At 44.1% G+C, this 17,843-nt stretch overlaps 1 protein-coding gene across 1 annotated transcript in view; it reads right to left on the reverse strand.

Moving 5' to 3' along the window:
* Window positions 1-17,843, reverse strand: part of ARHGAP15 (Rho GTPase activating protein 15) — a 779,285-nt gene that overhangs the window by 618,363 nt on the left and 143,079 nt on the right. Inside the window, exon 7 of the mRNA XM_044304411.1 lies at window positions 13,864-13,953. Within this exon, the coding sequence (XP_044160346.1) occupies window positions 13,864-13,953 (90 nt within the window). The remainder of the gene's footprint in view (window positions 1-13,863; window positions 13,954-17,843) is intronic.

A 17,843-nucleotide genomic window follows, 5' to 3' on the forward strand; every position in this document is an offset into this window, starting at 1 on the left:
ATGCTGTGCTGGATCTCTATGTATGTATCACATCAGTGGGGATCCTACAACCGGGACCCCCGCCAATCAGCTGTTAGAAGAGGACGTCACTCTATGAGCACCTCAGCCTCATCCTAGGCCAGTGACATCACTGTACATCGGTCATATAGGTGCAGCTCACCCCCATTCATGTCAATGGAGCTGCAATACCAAGCACAGCCACTATACAATGTAAGGCGCTGTGCTTTGTAAGATGCCCGGAGTGTGTCAGATCCCTGAAACAGATGATCAGCGGGGGTGCTAGGACTTGGGCCCCCACCAATGTGATAATAATTTGACCAGCATCTATTTTCAATGGTGGATCCTGTATTTTTTATATACAGGTGCTATTATTAGGCTTTTGTGGAAAATGCAAAAACAGAAGGATTTCAGGATTTTTTTATTTTATACAAATGATATGAGAAATAATAAAAAGAAAAATGACAAAAAATCTATAAAAATATGTTTCAAAACTTTTAATAATAGGTCTGCAGTACCCCAGTCCTGAAGGTGTCTGCAATTCTTGTTTTATTGTATATAGTTATAGGTATTGTTATGTATTATACCTTTTTTTTTTTTTTGCAGTATCTACCAGTAAGGAATATAGATGTGAGATTGACAGGAACATGCCTGACCACACAGTTCCTCCCCTCTTGGTAGGGGTGAGCTGGTTCTGCTTCCTGCCAGGAGGGGGGGGGGGGGGGTATGTTCCTGTCTAGATTCTCCAGAAAAATCCTGTTACAGATTCACCAGAAATATCAACTTGATTCCTCAAGAACATATTTGAGAGACAAGGTAGCAGAGTGAACAGGTGAAAACCTGCATAAAGGACACTACTAACAGGTGAGGGACTACGGCTCAGACACCCATCACCCAAGACTGCTACTAGGCCAGTTAAAGCTAAAGTCTAACCTGATAGTGGACATCAACACTCACAAGTGCTAAGTTGCAGCCATCCAACCTGCATCTATACTTTCTTACTGGTACCAGAAACTGCATCTGCTGCATGTACATGAAGTTACACTTTGCACTTAGTAAAGAGAGACTGTTACATTTACTTCTGGTCTAATTCTTGAAACCACAATTCCACTGCACCAATTCCCTGGGAGAAATGGCCTGAGGGAGTACACCGGGGCGTCACACTCCATCAGGGCCACCACCGCTCCCATCTTCTGCACCAGCTTCTCGGGGCTCACTACTGCAGGTCATTTTCTGATTACATTTAAAGTAAAGGTTCACCTTTTTTTTTTTTTTTATAAATAGGTCCTACATTTAGTGGGGGTACTTATGACTACAGAGGGCACAAAGGGGTGCATTATTTATACTTGGGGCAGTATGGGGGCATATTTTACAGTATAGTGACCAGATCTATAAAAATATCACATAATCTACCCCATCAAGTGAACGGTGTAAAAAAAAAAATATATATAGAAAAATGACACCAAACAGCTTTTTTTGTAACTTCACCTTCAAAAAATGAGATAAAAAGAACTCAGAAAGCCAAATGTACCCCAAAATGGTGCAAGTAAAAACTACAGGTTGTCCTGCAAAAACGAAGCCCTCATGCAGCTCAGTCAACACCAAAAATTTAAAAGTTAGAAAATCCAGATGCGCTCCTTCCCTTCTGAGCCCTGGCATATCACTAAATAACAGTTTACGACCACAATTGGGGTGTTACTGTATTCAGGAGAAAATGGGTAGCAAATTGTGGGGGGGGGGATATTCTCCTGTTATCCTTTGTAAAAAAGAAAGTTTGAGCCTAAAGCACCATTTTGTTGTTAAAAAATTTTAACTTTTCATTTTCACAGCCAAGTCTTATAAATTATATGAAATGCCTGTTGGGTAAAAAGTGCTCACTTTACAAAATGTGGTCTGCCCTCCAAAAACCATTTGGTGCTCCTTGCCTTCTGAGTAGGGATGAGCGAATCGACTTTGGATGAAACATCCAAAGTCGATTCGCATAATACTTCGTTTGAATACTGTATGGAGTGAGCGCTCCGTACAGTATTAGAATGTATTGGCTCCTATGAGGAGAAGTTATAAATCAATTTGTACTGTAAAAAACTATTTCCCGAACTCGAATTTATAAGCGCTCGCTCCGTACAGTATTTAAACAAAGTATTATGCAAATTGACTTCGGATGTTTCATCCAAAGTCAATTTGCTCATCCCGAATCCTGAGCCATGTCGTGTGCCCATACAGAGGTTTCCAACCACATATGGAGTGTTTCTGCAAACTGCAGAATCAGGGTAATAAAAATTGAGGTTTGTTTTGTTGCTGCAAGAATTTTTTTTTATAAAAATGGAAAATCTGAAGAAAAAAAAATTGAATTTTTAAATTTCACCTCCATATTGCTTCACTCCTGTGGAATACTTAAAGGCTTAACAGCATTTCTAAAGCCAGTTTTGAATAGTTTGAGGGGTGTCTTTCTAAAATGGGGTCATTTATAGATGGTTTCTATTATGTGAGCTCCTAAAAGTGACTTCAGAACTGAATTGGTCTTTAAAAAAGTAAATTTTGGACATTTTGTTGAAAATCACAAAAATTGCTTAAAATTTTTCCTAAAATTCGAAACCTTCTAACGTCCTAAAAAAATACAATTACATTACCACAATGATGCCAACATAAAGTAGACATATTGTGAATTTTAGTTAATAAGTATTTTATGAGCTAACACTATCTGTCTTAAAAGCAGAGAGATTCAAATTTAGAAAATAGTTAATTTTTAGTTTTTAATTTTCGGTAACTTTTGGATTTTTTTTTATAAATAAAGGTAAAACATATTGACTCAAACTTACCATTAACATGATGTGCAATGTGTCACGAGAAAACAATCTCTGAATGGCTTGGATAAGCAAAAGCGTTCCAAAGGTATTACCACATCAATTGACATATGTCAGATTTGCAAAACTAGGCTTGGTCAGGAAGGGGGCAAATGGCTCGGTCTGGAAGTGGTTAAATGACTAAGATGCAATACCAGGCAACGTCTGAAGACAAGAGAGGCAGTTTCTAAAAAAAAACAAAAAAAAAAACACCCCATCCGCAACTTTTTTTTTAGGCAGCTCAATTTTCAAAGTAGAGAGTCTGTAGGACATGCCAAGCATGCAACCCCAGCTATAATTATTCTGATTAGCAACAAACATGTTATAGATGCAAAAAAAGTAAAAAAAAAAAAAAAAGAAAACATTGTTTTATGTCAATTAATATGATGTGTTACATTTAACCGACATTGAAACAACAAATATCTCCCTTCAAGGTATAAGTTCATTATGCCAAGATTGCTTGTTGGAGGACCTTGAGCACTTTCTTACCACGGGCCAAATGTACAATAAGGTCAGATACAATGCTGGGATCTTCCCTGGTGACCTGTCAAATATATTGAATTCAGAAAGGCAAACAGCTGAGACAAGTCCAAGTAGGCAAAAAAAATAAAAATCCATTGTAAGGAAGTTGATGTGCAACGGCCATGGCTTTGTAAGGCTCAGGAAGCATGAAAGATTGCACATCTAGGTTATTTTATGCTAATCAGGTCACAGATGTTACAATGGCTGTACTAAGAAGGAACACGGAGGCTTCCTTCATTGGTTTTTGGCTACACTTGATTGCATGCAGAGCATATTACGGAAGATCTTATTAAATGTAGATAATCTACAAATATTCTTATTATAGGTTTTTATGCATCTGTCATAAAAGGCATCGGTTGGAGCGGAAGTACTTCAAGAACAGTATATGGGCCCCTTATTCGTATTGCGGTTCACCCACCTTTTAATTTTTATCTATTTATCAAATTGTGACAGCTAACAATATTGCCCTTGTAGATGCCCCAAAAAAGTGATCAAGTGAAGTTATGGTATTTGCTGCCACCTAGTGTTCAAACTGTATAGCAACGTGCGCATCCATCTGCTAGGTTGTCTACTGGTGGACGGCCATGCTCAGTCTTTCTCCCCGTTGCTGGATGCCTATTCTGGGTGCAGTGATCTTCTGATCATTGAATAGCAACCTATACAAATTACTTTTACCCCTGGTCAGGAAAGGGCCAGAGCCGATGCAGTATCACAGCAATATTCTGTGAAGCTGAGAAGGCTGCTTCTGAGAATAAGCTTGTGAGGAAGCAAGTAAGAGGTCCAGACTTCATTGAACAATCATTAGTTATCTGCCAGAGAACTTACTAGGGGCTGTATTTATGATTGCCATATGGGGAATGAGACTGACTAGGGTATTTACTGGAAACTAAATTTACCGCTGCCAGAAGGGGAAGGAGACAGACTAGATAGGTTACTAGACATTATATGTACAGGTACCAGAGGGAGAAAGATTGGAATTGATGTGGACCAGGGAAGGTGAAAGACTAACGAAGTGTATGCAAGCAAACTAATGTACAGAAAGGAAACTGCTTTCACATTGGCAGTTGCTTATCCTACCTAATGTAAGATCCTCACCTGTCTCGCCCTCCGGTGTGACCAAAAAAGGGTCCTCGTGGAGCTGCGGGATAGGTTACGCGTGTCTCCGTTGATACACCATACTCAATTGAACCAACGTGGGGATGCGTTTGCATGTGCGCTGGAGGGGAAGACCGCATGGCTTTCGGGGACAGCTTGGCCGGGCTAGTGGCAGTACGCTGCAACCAAGCTTGTCTCCGGTGCCTGTTGCGGATTCCATTCCGGTGTCCACGTGGACGCGCTCGCACACTCTCACAGAGCCTGTCGTGCATCCACATTTACGTTTGAAAATGGGTTCGCAAGGGGATACACGGTTGTGCGTACGTGATTCTTATGCGCTTCGCCAACCAGCGAAGGGAATAGCACCTGGCCGCAAGTTCAAAGCAGATTAGGGGGCCGGCATTGGGCTAATTGACTAATGACCGACCAAAGTTTTGTACACAGGTGTAGGGCAGGATCATGACCTATGGGGAGTGGACACTTGGCGCCCTGGGATTTGTTAGCAGGCACATATAAGGTGGCCTCCCAGGTCGGTCAGTGCCCACTGTTATCCTTCCTTATCCAGGTGCAGGTCAGTACTGCTAGCTACTGACGGAAGTTTGCTGGGACTCCATCCGTTCCAGTGGGACCCTGGATCCGGGACTTTCCGTGACGCATCCGTTTACCTGGCGAGTTGCACAGAGACTTATGCACGGATCGGGACTACTCCTTGCTTTCCTTTGTTTTTTGTTTACCTGGACTTTGTTTATTTTGTTAATAAACCCCTTTTACTTCACCCTCACTGGTCTGTTTCGTTGGTGCCTTGCATTACGGAACAGTTGGCCCAAAAAACTGTTGCCATGGAAAGAATCCAGCAGCAGCTTACTGAGTTAACAAGAGCAGCTAATCTGTTAACCCAACGACGCCCGAACGTGCAGTCAGTCGCTGCAGCTCAAATCCAGAAGAAATTGTCTAATGTGATGGGGGAGGTTCGCTTCCACGTTACCCATCACGATCGCAAGACACCAAGTGGAGCCGAAGATTCCTCTGCCTGACTCCTTCACAGGAGATAGACAGGAATTCCTAAACTTTAGGGACTCCTGTCTTTTATATTTCCAGTTGCGGGCGATAGCTTCCAGCAATATCAGACAGAGGATTGGGATCATAATGTCCTTGCGGCGTGTAGGTCCCCAATGTTGGGCGTTTCATTTACCCCAGGACCACGCTGCCTATTTGTCAGTCGAAGCTTTCTTTGAGGCCATGACCGTTATCTACGATGACCCAGATCGTACCCGTACTGCCGAGAACCATATTCAGCAAGGTCGCCGCCCTGCCAAAGAATACGCCACCTGGGGCGACGCAGCCCTCCGCCATCGTTTCCGGCTGGGACTTTCTGATGCAGTCCGGGATCTTCTTTTAGCCTTACCCAATCCCGTCTCATTGGAGATGGCCATCTCCCAGGCAATCGATGCTGACAGACGGATCCGAGAGAGGCGGGTAGAACGGTCGACTAGCTTTACACTTTCACGGCAAAATCCAGGGGCCACCAAGCTGGCAGAAGATCCAATGGAGGTTGGGTCCTCCCATCTTACATAAGTGGAACGATCTCGTTGCCAACAAAAAGGCCTGTGCCTGTTTTTTGTGGAAAAACAGGACATCTCGTTAAGTCCTGTCCCCTCCTGTCGGCGGGAAACAAATGTACCTAGGGGGCATAGAGGAGAAAATCCTAGGTGCTATTATCCCTCCTCCAACTCGAGTGATTTTACCCATTTTACTACAGTAGCAAGACAAAGTCCATGTGTTTTCTGCCCTGATTGATTCTGGAGCAGCAGGGAATTTTATGGACTCAGTCTTGGTGCATCGACTTGGTATCCCGCTTATCCAACCAAAGACCACCCTGTCGGTAACCGCTATTGATCGATTTCCTCTCCAGGATGGTCGCGCCGTGTGGATGACGCCCGGGATGCAGGTAACAGTAGGGGCTGATCATCAGGAGACCTTAAGCCTTTTTGTCCTGGACATGCCATCCACTCCTATGATTTTGGGTCTCCGTTGGTTGAGACTACATAATCCGATTGTGGACTGGCGCTCAGGTCAGATTTGCCGGTGAAGTGCTGAATGCCTTACTCGGTGCATATGCCCTGAATTGCCACTAGCCTCCACGGAAATATTAAGTACATTTCCCCAGTATTACCATCACTTCCAGGACGTGTTCAGTCCACAGGGGCTGATGTGTTACCTCCCCATAGGTCATATGATTGTCCCATAGATCTGTTGCCAGGTACTATGCCACCCGGGGACATCTATATAATCTCACTGGGCCCGAGATTCCAGCCCAGCGTGATTATATTAAAGAGAATCTCGAGAAGGGTTTCATTCGTCCATCCACTTCCCCCGCTGGAGCCAGGTTATTTTTCATGGAGAAAAAGGATGGAGGCTTGAGACCCTGCATCGACTTTCGCACCCTTTATCGGATTATGGTGAAGAACCGGTACCCTCTGACTCTGATTGACGGTTTGTTTTCTCAGGTGGCAGGGGCCCGGATCTTCACCAAACTCGATTTGAGTGGTGCATATAACTTGGTACGCGTTAGCAAGGGGATGAATGGAAGACCGCATTCAACACCAGGGACGGGCATCATGAGCATCTCGTTATGCCTTTTGGTCTCTGTAATGCTCCTGCGGTCTTCCAGGAGTTCATTAATGATGTCCTCAGGGATTTCTTAGGTAGATTTGTTGTTGTCTGTTTAGACGACATACTAATCTACTCATCGGATCTGGTGTCTCATCGGAGACACGTGTGTCAGGTTTTCCAGAAACTGACGGAGAACCACCTCTTTGCAAAACTAGAGAAGTGTCTGTTTGAGGTAACGGAATTGCTTTTTCTGTGGTACATTATCTCAGAAAGGGGACTGGCTATGGATCCATCCAAACTTTCTGCTGTCTTGGATTGGCCTCGGCCTAAGGATCTGAAGGGACTGCAGCGTTTCTTAGGCTTTGCCAACTTCTACCACAAGTTTATTAAGAATTTGTCAGAGAAAGTGGTACCTTTCACTAACCTTACTAAGAAGGGAGCTAATCCTTCAAAGTGGACGAGAGAGGTAGACAGAGCCTTTGAAACACTAAAGCAGGCCTTTTGCACTGCGCCAATCCTTACTCATCCAAACACTTCCCGACCTTTTGTCCTCGAGGTTGACGCCTCCGAGGTAAGTGTTGGGGTAGTGCTTTCACAGTATTCTGGGGTCCCTGAGAGGTTACATCCCTGTGCATTCTTCTCTTGGAAGCTCTCTCCAGCTGAGTGTAATTATAACAGATCCTCACCTGTCTCGCACTCAGGTGTGACCAAAAAGGGTCCTCGTGGAGCTGTGGGACAGGTTACGGGTGTATCCATTGATACACCAGCTCCAACCCCTTTGCGAACAAACGCAGGGATGCGTTTGCATGTGCGCCGGAGGGGAAGACTGCATGGCTTTCGGGGACAGCTTGGCCGGGCTAGTGGCAGTACGCTGCAGCCGAGCTTGTCTCCAGTGCCTGTTGCGGATTCCATTCCGGTGTCCATGTCGACGCGCTCGTGCACTCTCGCAGAGCCTGTCGTGCATCTGCATTTACGTTTAAAAACGGGTTCGCAAGGGGATATGTGGTTGCACGTACGTGCTTCTTATACGCTTTGCCGACCAGCGAAGGAAATAGCACCTGGCAGCAAGTTCAAAACAGATTAGGGGGCCGGCATTGGTCTAATTGACTAATGACCGACCAAAGCCTTGTACACAGGTGTAGGGCAGGATCATGACCTATGGGGAGTGGACACTTGGCGCCCTGGGATTTGTTAGCAGGCACATAAAAGGTGGCCTCCCAGGTCGGTCAGTGCCCACTGTTATCCTTCCTTATCCAGGTGCAGGTCAGTACTGCTAGCTACTGACGGAAGTTTGCTGGGACTCCGTCCGTTCCAGTGGGACCCTGGACCCGGGACTTTCCGTGATGCATCCGTTTACCTGGCAAGTTGCACAGAGACTTATACACGGATCGGGACTACTCCTGGCTTTCCTTTGTTTTTTGTTTGCCTGATGTTTGCCCAGTGAAGCTTACCTGGAATTTGTTTATTTTGTTAATAAACCCCTTTTACTTCACCCTCACTGGTCTGTTTGGTTGGTGCCTTGCATTACACATAATGTGTCCCTGCAGAGAGTTAAAAATATTGCATGCCATCTCCACCCAAGCTAATTTTTCTGTAGGAAAAAACATTTTAATGTATCAGATACTTGAGGTATTGAAATTGAAGCTCCCCTTTTAAAGGGTTTGTCCGCTCTAGTTAACTCTTATTTGCAATATAGTTGCCCTGATTATAAGGTGATCAAGAATTTTCCATTGTTGTTTTCCAATTTATGCTGTCCATCCGCACTTGTAAGCAGAGTCCCATGATGTCTCTGGTATCTCCATATGTTCTGTCAATCCGCAGAAATAAAAGACTTTTTATAATATGCAAATGTTTTTTACTGTTTTTTTTTTCTGTTCTTCTGACGGATCAGAAAAATGGAAGATGAAACAGTGACGGAAAGAAAAACCAGTTATATGACTTCATACTCTCCGAAGAGGTAGTCACAGGACAGCAACAACCTTATCAGCCGAGCGCCGGTCCTTAACGCGGTTTTATTCCGTTACTACCACCAATTCTGTGTAAATGACAGTTAGGATTATTTAAGATTATACTGTAATCCTTTTAATCCTCCATGTCTTAAATTTCAGTCTAAACACCAAAGTGCACTTAGCAAAAAAAAAAAAAAGTTTCAACACTATGTGATCTTCCCATAAATCGCCCTTTCAGCGCTGCCCGTGATGGAAAACCCTAACTCTACTTGACGGCACCAAACAGACTTGTAATTGCGTTTAAAGGGAAAGTAATTGTTCCCTCTGTCTATTTCTCATTCGCTTGTTCTCCGCTTCACCTTAACATTTCTCTGCGCGTGCTAATTTAAACAGCAAATAATAAGCAATACATCCTCCATATTATTAAACCAACAACTCCATGGACCCTAATACATAATACGGGCCTAAGCACCTGCACACTGTCTCATTATATGCCTATAATTAATATCTTCCCCTCCGATATAATGGATTTTAAATGTAAACATTGCTAACAGGTATAATTTCGTTTCACTGATTCCTCTTATCCAAATTATTCAGTTGGTCATTTTCCATATACAATCAATAATTCATGGTCTTAAATTGAAAACTCAGGCTAATTTCAACAACGAAATTTTTACTGACATTTCTAAGAGAACACATCAGCCAGGCTAATTATTGCCTCGTTTCACTGTGTGGCCTTTCATTATACCAGAGGTAATGAAAAAAAAAAAAAAAAACACAAGGCTTCTCTTCCATATTATCATTCTACGGGCTCCGTGGACCAGAAGGGAGATTGTTCTCTGTTTACTTTGACCTTTTTGTTCTTGGGATCATCAAATGATTATTTGTTTCTTCGCGTACTGTATTAATATTGTCATAATGTGCAAAAGGCAGCCATAAAATAACAATGAAGATCCAATTAGCGAAGACAGCAATTATTTCGCATTGCTAGATACTTAAAGGGGCTGTGCCAAGTGTACAAGTCATCCCCCAGGATAGAAGATAACTAATTGATCCTGATCCTGAGAATGGAGGTCTGGTTCACTCGATCTGATGGAGCGGCAGGTCGAGCATGCACCCCACCAATCCATTCCTTCTCTATCGAACCGCAGGAATGTGCCAAGGTCTGTACTCAGCTATCTCCGGTGGTACCATAGAAAATTGAACAAGCTGCTGCTCCATCTGATCAGAGGAATGGGACCTCCATTCTCAGGTGAATCAGTAGTAAGACCCCCACAGATCAGTTAGTTATCCCCAAGTCTGTGGATTTGGGTAAATTTGGCAAACCTTTTTTTAAAGGGGGCCAGCCCATTTGGAGAACCCTTACACTACTGAGGACCTGTTGGTGGTGAACTGACTATCGCAGATCTGTGAGCTGTTAAGGAGGTCGGCCAGCCAGTGTAAAGTCATTCTCACCAAATGAACCCCCCACCACTCCAGTTCCATTGCTTTCCCATCCCCCACGTTTTCTACTTGACACCAGGAAATAACTGGAATTAAGAATCAAGATGAGGATCTCTACATCTATATCTTATATCTTTCTGAGTTTTTATTTATTTATTTATTGTTATTGGTAAACAACCTAATAAGTTTTGGGCAGCTCTGCCTTTTTACTGCAGTGGCCACTATGGGAGGTATGTGGTATTGCATGTCGACCATTCAAATGAATGGTCACTCATGTAATACTGTACATTAGAGACACGGGGCTCTGAAAGAGTCTCATGGAGGGTGATCCCAAGTGGGAAATCCCTTCCCCTACCCTAAAAGAGGCACAGCTAAACTCTGCCCTGTAGCACTGCAAAACTCTGCCCTATAGCACTGTTAAACTTTACTCCATCACACCATTAATATGGTGACCTCTTATGTGTCCTCCACCCCCTACACCCCTTCCTTATGTGCCACCACAGAGTAGGACACCCCTTCCAACACAGTATAATGCCCCTTTATGTATCCCAACACTGTATACTGCCCCCTTATATGCCCCCAACACAGTATCATGCCCGTTATGTGTTCCAACACAGAAAAATGCCTTCTTATGTTCCCTCAACACAATATGCTGCCCTTTTAGTGTCTCCAAAATGAAAACTAACCTAGCCCACATTCCTATGAAATATGGAGCAGATTTCTCACTGACCATCTGGTTCACCCTGTCTGGCGGCTAGGTACAGCAAGCGTGTTTACATCACTTCAGTGTGCCTGCCAACACTACACCGCCACCGTATAGAAACAGAAAAGTCCTAAGAAATAGTCCAGTTATGCCTTCAGCCACCACTGAAGAGCAGAATATGCATCTGAAATGTCTTTTTACTGAAATGAATTAGTGTTATAGGGGCCATCAGTCCCCTGTTAATGACCTCTTAAGTCCCTCACCAGTCCATTACAGGTGCAATGGTGCACCCACTGGTCTTTGTGTACTGTGCTGCGGCAGGGGCATCACTTCAGCACAAATGACCACTACAGTCCATCAATGGTCTAAGATATGAGATATGTGCTGATATGACATTACAGCTGCACATCAATAGGCAAAAATTGGTGGGTGCACTCAATAGAGTTCATTTAACAGGTAAGTAATGTATTTTTTAAATGTTTTATGCAATTTATATGCCTTTATCATTTTTTATTTCAAAGGAACCACTTAGTGATAGCATACATGGGAGCAAACCAACTTCTTATTGTAAATTATATAAAATTTTGGATGCAAAAACAGAACAATCTAATGATCGACTGTATACATTACACACCAATATCTTATCGGTTCGACGCTCTACTCCTCCGCAGATCAGTTGTTCTGCAGTAGCTCTGTTCACTGTGTAGTCAATGGGTCTGGTTATTGTTGCATTGCTCTCACTGAAGTGAATGGAAACAGAGCTGTGGCAGTCCGTTTAATCTACACTCACCTAAAGAATTATTAGGAACACCTGTTCTATTTCTCATTAATGCGATTATCTAGTCAACCAATCACATGGCAGTTGCTTCGATGCATGTAGGGCTGTGGTCCTGGTCAAGACAATCTCCTGAACTCCAAACTGAATGTCAGAATGGGAAAGAAAGGTGATTTAAGCAATTTTGAGCGTGGCATGGTTGTTGGTGCCAGACGGGCCGGTCTGAGTATTTCACAATCTGCTCAGTTACTGGGATTTTCATGCACAACCATTTCTAGGGTTTACAAAGAATGGTGTGAAAAGGGAAAAACATCCAGTATGCGGCAGTCCTGTGGGCAAAAATGCCTTGTTGATGCTAGAGGTCAGAGGAGAATGGGCCGACTGATTCAAGCTGATAGAAGAGCAACGTTGACTGAAATAACCACTCGTTAAAACTGAGGTATGCAGCAAAGCATTTGTGAAGCCACAACACGCACAACGTTGAGGCGGATGGGCTACAACAGCAGAAGACCCCACCGGGTACCATTCATCTCCTCTACAAATAGGAAAAAGAGGCTACAATTTGCACGAGCTCACCAAAATTGGACTGTTGAAGACTGGAAAAATGTTGCCTGGTCTAATGAGTCTTAATTTCTGTTGAGACATTTAAATGGTAGAGTCCGAATTTGGCGTAAACAGAATGAGAACTCGTATCCATCATGCCTTGTTACCACTGTGCAGGCTGGTGGTGGTGGTGTAATGGTGTGGAGGATGTTTTCTGGGCACACTTTAAATGTCCATCCCTTCATGACCACCATGTACCCATCCTCTGATGGCTACTTCCAGCAGGATAATGCACCATGTCACAAATCTCGAATCATTTCAAATTGGTTTCTTGAACATGACAATGAGTTCACTGTACTAAAATGGCCCCAACAGTCACCAGATCTCAACCCAATAGAGCATCTTTGGGATGTGGTGGAACGGGAGCTTCGTGCCCTGGATGTGCATCCCTCAAATCTCCATCAACTGCAAGATGCTATCCTATCAATATGGGCCAACATTTCTAAAGAATGCTATCAGCACCATGTTGAATCAATGTCACGTAGATTTAAGGCAGTTCTGAAGGCAAAAGGGTGTCCAACACTGTATTAGTAAGGTGTTCCTAATAATTCTTTAGGTGAGTGTATAATGCAATGGATTGAGCCAGGTAGTTCCGGAACTAATTTCTGACTTTGAAGCTACCTGGGCACAACTGATCGTGGGGGTGCAGGGTGTTGGACCTTTCCCAATCAGATATTGATGGCCTATCCTGAGAATAGGCTATGAGCAGTAAAATCATGGACCACTGCTTTAAAGACTATATACAATTTTTTTTTTTTATGATTGCATTTTACCCGTTTTGGGCTTAAAATGATTTTTTCAATTGGTCTTTATTAAAAAAAATATTCAGCAGCTTTGTCATGAAGGGTTAACTTCTGCATATGTACTTGTGGGAATCCTAGTTTCACTTTTACTTTGTGTTGGTCATCTAATAACCCTTTTTCTAAATTACTACTAGCTTAAAAACACTTATTTTTGGCACATTCTTATCAATAACATAATTCTTGAGCTATGATTACTATTTATAACATCAGAGATCAGAGCTGAGCTGCCTGATGTAACACACTAAAAACACAGAGCCTGCTACTAGAGAATCTCAGGGCTGTACAATGATAGTGGCTCAACATTTTTAATAAAACTAATTGAAAAAATGATTTAGCTCAAAATGAGTACAATGGAATAATAATAATAATAATAATAATAATAATAATAATAATAATAATAATAAATTAATTTCCACCAAAGGTGTCCATAGCCTTTAAGGACTATAACATTAAGAACATCTGATATGTAATACTGGATTACCACACATTTAAAATAAGAAGAAAATCATTTTTTTACCTGGAACACATTTTTCCGACTGGACTTCTCATTTGTCCACTCAATCTGAGCCCCATGCAAATCTATGTACTCAGATTTTATGCCTGATTTCTGGAGAAAAAAAAAAGAAAGTAGATCTTGTTACTATGCTTCTTATATGTTTTCTATTACCAGTAGTGTTGATCAAGCACCAAAGTGCTCGGGTGCTCGAGTAGAACACCTCGGGATGCTCTGGTGCTCTACCGAGCACCCAAGCACAATGGAAGTCAATGGGAGAACCTGATCATTAAAAGGTCAGAAATTGATGAAAACAAACCATGGGGAGGATGTCTGGATGCATCTTGGACTCTCAGGTCGCTGCTATGAATGATGTTGTCTGAGTAGTATGCCAATTTTACAGACTAACAATAATATGCACAGAACCGAAGATAAAATCGATTTTAGAGGAAAAATTGTTAGGAAACATTCTTTCTTGTATATTTACTTGTATATAAAGTGCAAGTGCTGCCAAAAATTACAAGGAAGAGGCACTCCAATACAACCTGTATATCACATAAAAATTGTGGTACAATTGTTCAGGTAGTGGGACTCCTACACTCCTATTCATTAAGTGAAAGGGCTGCCAAAAATTACAAGGAATCGGCACTCCAATACACTCTTTATTACAGATAAAAGAGGGCATCTTACACACCGTTGAAAAAATTATGATTGATGGCCTGCTGGTGACCCTCAAAAACATTAGGAGCAAGGGCCTGCTGGTGACCCTCTAAAACATTAGAGGGGAGGGCCTGCTCATGATCCTACCATCTAAAACATTAACGGTGAGGGTCTGCTGATGAGCTGACTCTCTAAAACATTAAGGGCGAGTGTCTGCTGCTGATCTTACCGTCTAATACATTATGGGCAAGGGCCTGCTGCTGATCTGACCCTCTAAAACATTATGGACGAAGGCCTGCTGCTGAGATGACCCTCTAAAACATTATGGGCGAGGACCTGCTGCCGAGCTGACCATCTAAAACATTATGGGCGAGGGCCTGCTGCCGAGCTGACCATCTAAAACATTATGGGCGAGGGCCTGCTGCTTAGCTGACCATCTAAAACATTATGGAAGAGTACCTGCTGCCGAACTGACTATCTAATAAATTATAGGCGAGGGCCTGCTGCCTAGCTGACCATCTAAAACATTAGGGGTGAAAGTCTGCTGGCGAGCTGGCTCACTAAAACATTAGGGGCGAATGCCTGCTGCTGATCTGACCATGGAAAAAATTAAGGTTGAGGGCCTGCTGCTGAGCTGACCATTGAAAAAATTATGGTTGCGGGTCTGCTGGTGATCTGACTCTCTAAAACATTAGGGGCAAGTGCCTGCTGCTGATCTGACCATGGAAACAATTATGGGCAAGGGCCTGCTGCTGAGCTGACCATCGAAAAAATTATCGATGAGGGTCTGCTAGTGAGCTGACCCTCTAAAAAATTTGGAGCGAGGGCAGCCTAATAAGCATGTTGTTATGATTGAGGAGGAGGACGAGAAAAGGAAGATTGAACTATATACCCTATTTTGTGGTGGAAGGGGATCATGGGAATACAGTGTATTCAATACACCATAAAAGCCAGTTAGGCCTCTTTCACACTTGCGTTGCCCGGATCCGGCGTGTACTCCACTTGCCGGAATTACACGCCGGATCCGGAAAAACGCAAGTGTACTGAAAGCATTTGAAGACGGATCCGTCTTCAAAATGCTTTCAGTGTTACTATGGCACCCAGGACGCTATTAAAGTCCTGGTTGCCATAGTAGGAGCGGGGGAGCGGTATACTTACAGTCCGCGCGGCTCACGGTGCGCTCCAGAGTGACGTCAGAGTGCCCCATGCGCATGGGTGACGTGCCATGTGATCACGTGATCCATGCGCTTGGGGCGCCCTGACGTCACTCTGGAGCGCCCCGGGAGCCGCACGGACGGTAAGTATGCTGCACTTTACCATGGCTGCCAGTACTTTAGCGTCCCGGCAGCCATGGTAATCACTCTAAAAAAGCTAAACATCGGATCCGGCAATGCGCCGAAACGACGTTTAGCTTAAGGCCGGATCCGGGTCAATGCCTTTCAATGGGCATTCATTCCGGATCCGGCCTTGCGGCAAGTCTTCAGGATTTTTGGCCGGAGCAAAAAGCGCAGCATGTTGCGGTATTTTCTCCGGCCAAAAGACGTTCCGTTCCAGAACTGAAGACATCCTGATGCATCCTGAACGGATTTCACTCTATTCAGAATGCATTAGGATAATCCTGATCAGGATTCTTCCGGCATAGAGCCCCGACGACGGAACTCTATGCCGGAAGACAAGAACGCAGGTGTGAAAGAGCCCTTAAAGTGCCTTTATGTTCAGCCGCTTTCCTCTGGTGAAGTAGAGAAGTCAGGGGCAATCTATGCCTTGTTCATTTTGATAAGAGTCAACCTGTCAGCATTTTCAGTTGACAGTCGGATGCGCTTATCAGTTATTATGCCCCCAGCAGCACTAAATACCCGCTCTGACAAAATGCTGGCGGCAGGGAAGGCCAGCACCTCCAAGGCGTACAGTGCCAATTTGTGCCACATGTCCAGCTTTGATACCCAATAGTTGTAAGGCACAGAGGGATCATTGAGGACGCTGACATGGTCTGCTACCTACTCCTTCACCATCTTCCAAAACTTTTCTCTCCTTGTGACACTAAGCCACGCATCAGGGTGAGGTTGCTGGCGGGGTGCCATGAAACTGTCCCAGGCCTTGGAGAGTGTTGACTTTCTTCTGTTGGAACTGCTCTGTGTTCCCCTCGTCTCCCCTCCTCGGTGGCCCAAGGAACTACGTACTCTGCTGCCAGCGTTGTCAGCAGGAAACTTTTGAAGCAATTTTTCCACAAGGACCTTTTGGTATTGCACCATTTTACTAGTCCTCTCCACCACAGGAATGAGAGATGAGACCTTCTCTTTGTAGCGGGGGTCGAGAATGAACAACCAGTAATCATGTTGGCCAAAATGCGTATAACGCGAGGGTCACGGGAAAGGCAGCCTAACATAAAGTCAGCCATGTGTGCCAGAGTCCCAACAGACAAGACTTCACTGTCCCTATCAAGAGGATGACTCTCAATCTCCTCATCCTCTCCCTCCTCTTTGGCCCATCCAGGCTGAACAGATGGAATAAACCTGCTCTGGGTACTACCCTCTGTAGCGGAGGTAACCGTCTCCTGCTCCTCCTCCTCCTCCTCCTCATCATCATCCAATTCGCGCTGAGAAGATGAACGGAGGGTGGTCTGGCTATCACCCTGTGTACTGTCTTTTCCCATTTCCACCTCTTCCACATGCAAAGCGTCCACCTTAATTGTGAGCAGTGAGCATTTGAGTAGACACAGAAGTGGGATGGTTACGCTGATAATAGCAATATTCATGCAATATTTTCACCTGATGAAGGGGATTCTTTCCCCCGAAACGCGTTGTGTGTTTGCAATAAATACCTTTTGAAGATACATCATCCGCTATCGGTTGGTTCCTTGCGCCGAGGGATGCTCTTTCCTTTTTACTTCACGCTGATAATAGCGGCATCGTCGCTCACCATCTGTGTTGATTCCTCAAAGTTGCATAAAACCTTGCAGAGGTCAGACATCCTTGCCCACTCGTCTCTTGTGAAGAGCGGAAGCTGACTGGAAAGGCGATGACCATGTTGCAGCTGGTATTGCACTACTGCCCTCTGCTGCTCACAAGGCCTGGCCAACATGTGGAACGTGGAGTTCCAGAGCATGCTCACGTTGCACAACAGTTAGTGAGCTGGCAATTGCACGGGCTTCTGTAGCGTTGCCAGACCGGTGGCAGCTGTAGATGACTTTCGGAAATGGGCACACACGCGGCGCACCTTCACCAGTAGCTCAGGAAAATTGGGGTAGGTTTTGAGAAACCGCTGAACCACTAAGTTGAACATGTGGGCTAAGCATGGTATGTGTGTGAGATTGACGATCTCCAAAGCAGCCACCAAGTTACGGC

Source organism: Bufo gargarizans, chromosome 8, assembly GCF_014858855.1.
Source record: "Bufo gargarizans isolate SCDJY-AF-19 chromosome 8, ASM1485885v1, whole genome shotgun sequence".
NCBI classification, from domain to species: Eukaryota; Metazoa; Chordata; class Amphibia; order Anura; family Bufonidae; genus Bufo; species Bufo gargarizans.